We start from the raw sequence: 9584 nt of genomic DNA, 5'->3' as shown, positions 1-9584 counted from the left end.
CCCTATCCAGTATCCTGTTTCTATTATCTTTTATATATTCATTTACTTTCTATGCATAATTTGCAATATTCCGCTTCTCTCGGTCCAAGGTTTGATGCTTCATTCTCCTTCTCCAATTCTCTCCTCTGATCTCCACTTCCTATATAAAAAATATTATATTCGCACTAAAGATTATTTATCTAATAAATTATTATATAATTGTGTATAAATATATATAATATTTAATTTATTTTTAATATATATTTTATATTAATAATTAATAATGACTGATTTTTAATATTCACATAATTTGATTAATATTATTAATTGCTGCATGAGAAAATATATGAGAGGTATCTTTTGTCCCTCTCTGCCCATTCTATTATTTTTCTTTAATAATTTTAGTCGGTCGAAAACACGTACGTTAGTTAATAAGTATTAGAAGAGGATCAGAAAGCATTTTGATAACAAAAAATAATATTTAATACTTCATGACTAAGCTAGGGTTTGCGAAATGGATATGCTTTCATACACACATTTTGATCGGGTAACTATTAATTCAGTTTTTGCAAGCTTTTGAGTGAATTAATGGATAGTCAGTCGTGTACGATACACATCTTTCAGTGTAATCTAGAGTCGTCAAAAACGAGTTACGGCTCGCGAGCCGACTTGGGCAGAATAATCAAGACTCGTTTAATAGGAGGTAAATTTTTGCTTGGCTCATATAACTCGTTACGAATTCAGATCGAGTAGATACAAGTTGGCTCTGACAGAATTTTAAAGAAGTCTACATAACAAGAAAGCTATGAGTTTGAATTTTGAAGTAAACCAAAAATGAAAACAGTAAAAAAAAGAAAGAACAATGAAATTGCAACGAAAATAAATTACATGAGTGTATTATTGAATAAATAAAGTACTCTCTCTCTCTTTCTAAAGGGGAGAAATGTGTTGAATTTATAGACCAGTCAAACACTTAAGAACTAAGGAACTCTAACTAAATACTGCAATTATAACTAACTTTCTATTTTTGCTGATTTTGTTAAATTTATTTGAGCTCTATCTTTGACATTATCCCCTCAAACTTATGATTGGTCTTGGAACAATCCTAAGTTTGCTTCTGAATTTGTCAAAAATAGTTGCAGATACAGATTTACAACTTGTTCGGTCCCAAGTATATGCATAACTTGAAGAATCTGCTTCTGAACCTTCTCCCTCACAAATTGAATCTCCAGTTGAAAATGCCTGGATTCTAAGTTAGCTTTGCGATACTCAAATTGTGACAGAATATCATTGGAGTAGTTTGAAGAGCAATGCACTCCTAACTCTATTAGCAAGTTCCTAATCCATATGATTTCAACTTCACAAGAGGTCAAGATCCTGAGTTCTACCTCAGTTGAAGATCTATTGACTATGTGTTGTTTTCTACAAGACCAAGAAATTAGATTAGAGTCGAAGAACATACAAAATTCTAAAACTGATCTTCGATCCTCTAGATCAGATGGCCATTCAGAATCAGAAAATTTATAATTTCTGAAATCTGTGTTTCTATAAAAGCTAAGACCATGCTCTTTAGCTCCATTCAAGTATCTCAATATTCTTTTTATAACTTTTCAATAAGCAAGCAATGGCTTGTGCATGAACTGGCTTAGCTTGTAAATGGAGGACGATATCTCAGGTCTTATAATAGACAAATACTAGACACTACGAACTATTGATCTGTAGAGCTTTAGGTCTTGAAAATCTTCGAAACCTGTAGACAATAACTGTAGAGAAGATACCATAGAAGTTGGCATATATAGTTGATGCTTCTCCCATATTTACTTTAGACAATAAATCAGCAATATACTTTGTTTGAGACAAGTGTAACTGTTCAGCACTAGTTCTTTGAACTTCTATGCCTAAAAAATAGCTTAGCTCTCTATGCCTTTCAAAGTAAAAATAGAATTTAGTTGTTGTTTAAGATAATTAATTAGAAAGAAATTTCGATATAATTGAGAGAAATGAGAGAGGGAGAGAGGGAGAGAGGGGGAGAGGGAGAGGGGTGGGAAACACTGAGAGGGGTAGAAGTAGGTTTTTTCGTAGGGATCATAGGATTTGGAATAGAGAAGAGTACTATCGTCTGGAAACCGAATCGTTTACTATATTCGTTGATCATCTTCCAGAAGATATTTTTAAGAAGGAGTTGCATCATCTGTTCAGTTGGACTGGGCAGATAAATGATATCTACCTGTCACGAAAACAAAAACATGGCACCCTGTACATTTTCGCGTTCATCCGATATACAACGAAGGGAGGAGCTACGAAGGCTATCGCGGAAATGAATGGGATGAGGTTACGAGGTAAGTCTATCACAGTAGGAGAAGCTAGATATCGACGCACAAAGGAAGTGAAAATTACGACGGGACATCAAGAGGATAACCACGCACAGAATTCAATCAAGGCTCAACCCTTACATGAAGTGCGACAAAAGGATGGGAGGAGCAATGTGAAGGAGATTGATGAGCGGATAATTTATACGCTTTTTGGCATTGTTTTTAGTATGTTTTTAGTATGTTTTAGTTAGTTTTTATTATATTTTTATTAGTTTTTAGTTAAAATTCACTTTTCTAGACTTTACTATGAGTTTGTGTATTTTTCTGTGATTTCAGGTATTTTCTGGCTGAAATTGAGGGACCTGAGAAAAAATCTGATTCAGAGGCTGAAAAGGACTGTAGATGCTGTTGGATTCTGACCTCCCTGCACTCAAAGTGGATTTTCTGGAGCTACAGAAGTCCAATTGGCGCTCTCTCAACTGCGTTGGAAAGTAGACATCCTGGGCTTTCAAGCAATGTATAATAGTCCATACTTTGCTCGAGATTTGATGGCCCAAATCGGCATTCCAAATCAGCACAAAACTGCCCGGCGTTAAACGCCAGAACTGGCACAAGAATGGGAGTTAAATGCCCAAACTGGCACAAAAGCTGACGTTTAACTCCAAGAAAAGTCTCTACACATGAAAGCTTCAATGCTCAGCCCAAGCACACACCAAGTGGGCCCGGAAGTAGATTTTTATGTCATTTACTCATCTTTGTAAACCCTAAGCTACTAGTTCTCTACAAATAGGACCTTTTGCTATTGTATTTTCATCTTTGGATCATTTTTAGATCTTTTGATCATCTTTGGACGTCTAGTTCTTAGATCATAGGGGCTGGCCTCTCGGCCATGCCTAGACCTTGTTCTTATGTATTTTCAACGGTGGAGTTTCTACACACCACAGACACAACTAGAAAATGGATAAATACAGACAGATTTACAGACAGATTTAGTCTTTATTACAGATGGATTTTTGGTTACCGACGAAATTACCGACGGATTTTGTCCCTCTGTAAAAGCCCCGTCGGAAATTATTTACCGACGGATTTTTTTCCGTCGAAAAATTACCGACGGATTTTTACTAGTTACCGACGGATTTTTCTTCTGTAAATTCTCCCTCCATTTCCTGGAGGCGACAAACTTACAGACGGATTTTCCGTCTGTAATTACAGACAAGTTTTCAGACGAATTTTTCGTTTGTAATTACAGGCGGATTTCCAGACGGATTTTCCGTCTGTAATTACTGGCGGATTTCCAGACGGATTTTCCGTCTGTAATTACAGACAGATTTTTTGTCTGTAATTACAGACAGATTTTTCGACAGATTTTCCGTCTGTAATTTAAACTTTGAAAAATCATGATTACAGACAGAAAATCCGTCTGTAAATCCGTCTGTAAGGTAAAATATAATTTTTTTATTTTTCTAATTACAAAATAAACTTATTTTCATACAAAATAAATATAAATTTAATACAAATTTTTATCTAATTTGTATTCGAATATTTATAATATTTCAAAAAATAAACAAATTCATCGTATTATAAAACTAAAAGAAAATTATTATAAACAAGCAAGTCAATATAATTCAGAACATAAACAAAATGTATTATCAACTATAATCCTCAGTGTATTGTTCAACCATACTAAATTTTACACAATTTTATCTAATTTTAAATAAAGTGATCGACTTCATTGTTGCCCATGTCATTCTCTGTAGGAAGTCCCACAGTAGTACCATGAGCCCTCACCAATCTCCACCTTTCAGGTGCACCCTACAATAACAAAAACCAACCAACCCCACCATTCATTTCTATTTCTATCTCATCAATAATCATACAAATCCAACACATTCAATAACACTGGAATTTCCAACTAAATAAACTTCAAATCAAGAGAAGGCCTCTCACCTACCAATGACAAGGTAACAAAAACCTAGGAATCATAACAATACATGAGCAGCAAGTGAATCAAGCAAACATATACACCCCGAAAAGGGGGACCAATCTTAGATCTTATCATTATATGAATGAATATATCATAATATATGCAAAAAGAAAAAGATTTCAGATTCCACAAAAGGGTGCATATACCATGTAGTATCTATATCTATGTATCTACCTTTTTGAGGGAATCCATGGTTGGAGTTTCAGCAGTGTGGATACAGTTGTATTGATCAGCGTTGGCCTCACCCCATCCATCCAAAACCACCACAACAACTGGCTTTAATTTCCCTTTGGCAGCTTTGGGTGATCAGCCAATTTCTACTTGGCATCTGTGCTTCCCATATTCCTAACACAATAAAAAGAAATCAAATTTTTTTCATTCTCTCTTTAAATTTCAGATCCAAATCAAATAATATCAATCCAAAACATTTCAGAAACCACCAGTAACATTAAGCTGCAAGTCTCTCTTTGCACAATTCTCATATAGAAAATTTAGTCAATAGCCAAACCAGAGCATGCCTAGTTGATAATATAATAACATGAATTGACAGATAAACAAAGAAGTCCTTGAATTGAAAGATAATATTCTTACTTCTGTATCAATGGACAATGATGATGAATATTATCAAGATGATAAGAGACACATATACCTGTAATGCAGAGGACAGTATCACCAAGTAAAAGCTAGCCAGCTTTTCCATTTCTCCAAAAGAAATGGAAAATATAGTGAGGAGATATAGCCTTGAAAATACTAGGATAATGGTGTATGATGCTGTAAATTCCTACAAGTGGGGTACAAAAGGTCCATGCAGCCATTATTGGAGAAAAGAGGAAACTCACGCGTGATGTGCCAAATTTTTGAAGTCAAAGTATTACCTTTGATTTTCTTGATCAGCTGTTCTTCTGAGACGTGTGCTTTATACTCTAATATCAATAGAAATCTTTATAGTGCAGTAGGTGAATAGTGAATACAATAAAAAAACAAAAAGATACTATTTTAATTTAGGAATATAATTATTACAAGTTTTGAGAGTAGAGAGTAGTGTACCTGCTACTTTAGCGGCAGCAGTTTGAATAAGGGTGAGTCCTACCGTAAGAGTGTAGGCACCCCTTCCAGCTAAGGACGCTTCAGCTTCATGTGCCTCCAACAAGTTGAGATTACTTGCATTCACGTAATGATGTTCAACCGCTTTAGATGCCTTGCTTGACAGAACAACAAGAATGCATAAGAGGATCAGCATTTTAAGAGAATGTTAACAAATAACCATAAGGACTTAAAGGTTGAAAGGCTCATTATTTGACAAATTCTTTGCTTTTTTTGGTTCAATGATCTGAATATATTGAGGAGTTTGTTCACGAGATTCTTTCTTCATTCCAGGTTTAGATTTTTCTTGAGCAGCATTATATCCAAAAAGCGACTCCATCATTTCTTCATTGAACCTGTCAAGAACATACCATTCAACTCAACTCAAATGTAGTCGCAACAAGAAAGTAGGAAGCAAAACTAAAAGAAACTCGAAACTTACTGGAAGGATCCTGCTTTGAGCTGATTCCAAACATCCTGATCTGAGTTTGCTTGAACCTTATCTATAAACTTTCAGATCTCATAAAAACATCAACTTGACAAGAAGCTATATCAATAAAAGAGGTCTCTCTTATAAAGAATTGGAATTTGGAAGGAGTTACAGCTGTCTAGTAGTTCCTAAACAAATATTAATCTTTCAAATCACAACATTGAGCATGAAAAGAAAAACCTTGTGGCCACCACTCTGACCTAATAATACTACTCAGATTGCACAAGAGAGCAAAGCACTTATGATTTTTTGCTTCTTTCCTTTAACTTTGGAGCTACTCTTTTATATTTCATCATCTTTTTTAAAGAATAAAGTGTGTAGTTTATTTTAATGAATTCTTCCTCTATATAGTGCTTATTGAAGTGGAAGGAAACATCAAAAACACAAGAATGGATTCAGAATATACCATTAGGTTTCAAAATTTCTGTGGCATCATAGGCTGAAAGAGGTGTTCTAGTTACTTCAACCCTGGATCAAGGTAACATAATTCATTATTAAGAATGAAAATTCTATCATTTTTCTAAAGTATATTACTTTTTCTCCTTTATGTATTAATACCCTTATCATTTTAATGAACCAAAATGCTAATAAGATATACATATTTCTGTAGTAGATATGCTGCTGAATTCGGAAGAACAAATAAATACTGATAGCGCTGTTTCTGCCTCATCAAGAGTGGAGTTTGGTTCCCCTGTTCAAGTAACTCCGATATTCAGATCTTTGGCACATTGCAAGTGTATCCTTACAGTTCTGAAGGCTGTCGATAACAAGATTTAAAAGAATGAAAGGAAAAAGAAGGGTTAGGCACAAACTAATGCTGGGAAATTTTTGAATGCCCTTTCCTCACCTGCAGCCAATAATAGAAGCTTTAATTTTGCATCTTATCTTTGCTTACTATATAGTAACAGAGGGAAGAGCAGCAAGGAGAATTTACCATGTAAACTGCATACAAGATAACCAGAAGCTATGAAAGGATTTGATTATGGCTATTCATGGGCCTGGGCTTTCATAACTACTACTAGCACTCAAAAACACTAGTTAGCAACAGCCTTGGCCAAATATGATTTACCTGTTCCAGGTGGTCCATACAACAAAAATGCTTGCCATGGTCGTCTTTTACCTGAAGGATACCATTAGTAACATTTAATAAAATTCCATAGAAATAAATTAATATTTAATGAATATGAACCATCTCCTATTGCTTATAGAAGTCCAAATCACGTTTTCAATCAAAGCCATTATGGCTGCATAGAAGAGTTAATAAAAATACGATCATCATAAATTTCAGAATAAAAATTCCTTTACACTTTCTTGATATATCATATCAAAGATCGGAGAAGGAAAAAATTGAAATGTAATCACAGCATCCTATACTTCCCCTTTTCCTCCTACTCAATCAAGCAGACCCTTATTTCAAAAGTATCTGATTTCAAAAGGAACAATGTTCAAACCATAAGGGAGTAAAATTCTAATTCACATTAGTATTTTCTTGCATTTATGTTTATTCAACTCAAACAGTACACACCAAAGTACAAAAAGAGGACGAAAAAAATTGCAGCATATCTTGATCAGTCTGACAATTTTTACACTTATAATTAAAATAAAAGGTAAAAAAGTGACGGTCTACCCTCCCAGTTGATTACCTTCAGCAAATTACTATCAAACTTCACAAAGCAAGATTCTATATAATAGCAACTCAACGTAGTAGTTATTAAACAGCACAAATGTTTTTCTATATCATTTACCCTTCAACCAAACATACCCTAAAAGCCAACAATGGAAATCGAAAGGAGGATAACCTCCCTACCAAAAAAATTAAAAGAAAAATTTAATTTTGCGTTTATTATTGAATATAATAATTATGATTAACATTAATTCCCTTACGTTTTCGCAGCCTGCCTCCCTTTCCCAATTGCAGCACCAAAATATCTCTAGAATATAGCAATAAGAACAAATTAGTAGAAAAGTTGTATGTGGAACTGCAAAGAAAAGGAACCTCAATAGTTCAGGTATTTCTAAATATAATTTCAGAAGTTGTCAACAAAACAAAAGGTTCACTAACATAGGAAATAGCAGAAGGTTCAACCATGTACAATTGTGGTCCATCTCTGTCATAACCTCCTAGTATGATGCCACATCCAAAAGGTCTGTGAAATTGCCAACAATATGTTATTGATGTAAAAAATACGAAAAACTACAGCTTAAAATGGTAATGCGAATCAGTTTCACTAAACTTGAGCCACCAGTACAGTGTGCAAAGGTGCACATAACTAGCCACGTGTTCAGTAAGTTCCTTAACAAGAATAGGTTCTCCATACACACTGCAAAGAAAAATAAGCTAGAAATGAATATTATGTAACGGAAAGATATTGATCTTTAACTGGGCACTATACACATAAGAAAATGGTAAAAACACAATATTAGCATGCACATCAAACCTAGTCCATTCAACACTGCTACACTAATTCTCTTATCCCATAGTGATTCAATCATGACATTCAATCTAAAGCATGAAAATGCATGAGTACTGAAACCCCAAGCATGATATGGTTCACTTCAATCCAAAGCCACCAACAGCATTGTGTTAGATCATAGATGTTTGAAATGGCAAATGTTTTAAGGTATAAACCAATAATTTTAACGGTCCACTAAAACTTTCTTTAAACTAAATTATCACTGTTATTTGGACAACAGTTTAAATTCCTACCGATCAGTTTCAGGGAATCCTACATTGTCACATTGACAATAAGTCAAGCAAAATATAGTAGAATAAAAAGAGTAATGATAATTGGTTGAAATCAAAATTAAAACAAGTCTTAGTCACTTTCCAGTGATTTAAATTTCCAATTAGTTCATTTGTGTTCAACAGCAATAACACATACAATCCAATCTTAGTCAATATAGACAATACATTTAAACGAATGCATCAGAAAAAATGAAAATAAAGGGCAGGGTGGACTTTGTTGTGATATTTCAGGATAATGTAATAAACCTGTCATAGTTAGTTGCTTCAGACTTGGTCCTCACAACAATTTGCCTACCGTCAGCTGCTAACCCTGCAACAACCTAAAATTGGAAGAAGATTCATGCATACATAAGAAAAGGTTCAAAAACATCAACGCAACAGTAATGAAGCGGCTGATATTATCCCCATAAAATAGTAATAATGAAAACAGAACACATGAAGGTATCCCTATCAACACAACAATATTTTCCCCATAAAACAATAATAATAAAAATAAATCACGTGAAGGTGTTCCTATCAACACAACATTATAACTTAGTTCTATGATCTCCACAACTTTCTAATACTTCCAATTAATTGAACATAAAAGACATTCCTATATGGCCAAAACAAAAAGGCATCCCTATATGGTCGTTTCAAACATTTTTCATATAGATATATCATCATTAATTTAGCATTTTTCATACCGACATTACCCATAATTCTTTCACTCTTCACACTCAATTCACATGTTCTCCTTCAATAACTTCTTAAATCCTATATGCTCCACTGCACAAATCACAACACTACAATACGAGCTACCCAACAAGTCAGCAATTTCTACCTTTTGTAAACCATTTATTGTCATTAGATTTCTTATTGAAAAAAAGGAGGGACGGGGGGAGTAGCAACAAAACAATAGTAACATACTAGCAAGCTGTGCAAAATAGTATAAAACTGGAACTATAAATAATTTAGTACCTTGTAAGAAAGCTACCAAAATTTTGAACA

At 34.0% G+C, this 9584-nt stretch overlaps 1 protein-coding gene across 1 annotated transcript; it reads right to left on the bottom strand.

Moving 5' to 3' along the window:
- Positions 1–5548: 5548 nt before the first annotated feature.
- LOC130979314 (uncharacterized) lies at positions 5549–9286 on the bottom strand. Its single transcript, XM_057902730.1, has 9 exons — positions 9281–9286; positions 8841–8914; positions 8098–8169; positions 7911–7995; positions 6918–6968; positions 6783–6790; positions 6255–6316; positions 5801–5861; positions 5549–5714 (listed from the first exon to the last, which is right to left on the bottom strand). The coding sequence occupies exons 1-9, from the start codon at positions 9284–9286 to the stop codon at positions 5549–5551; spliced, it is 585 nt and encodes a 194-aa protein (XP_057758713.1).
- Between the last annotated feature and the right edge of the window lie 298 nt (positions 9287–9584).

The sequence above is a fragment of the Arachis stenosperma genome, chromosome 1 (assembly GCF_014773155.1).
Source record: "Arachis stenosperma cultivar V10309 chromosome 1, arast.V10309.gnm1.PFL2, whole genome shotgun sequence".
NCBI lineage: Eukaryota > Viridiplantae > Streptophyta > Magnoliopsida > Fabales > Fabaceae > Arachis > Arachis stenosperma.
This window is presented reverse-complemented; position numbering and strand designations above follow the sequence as displayed.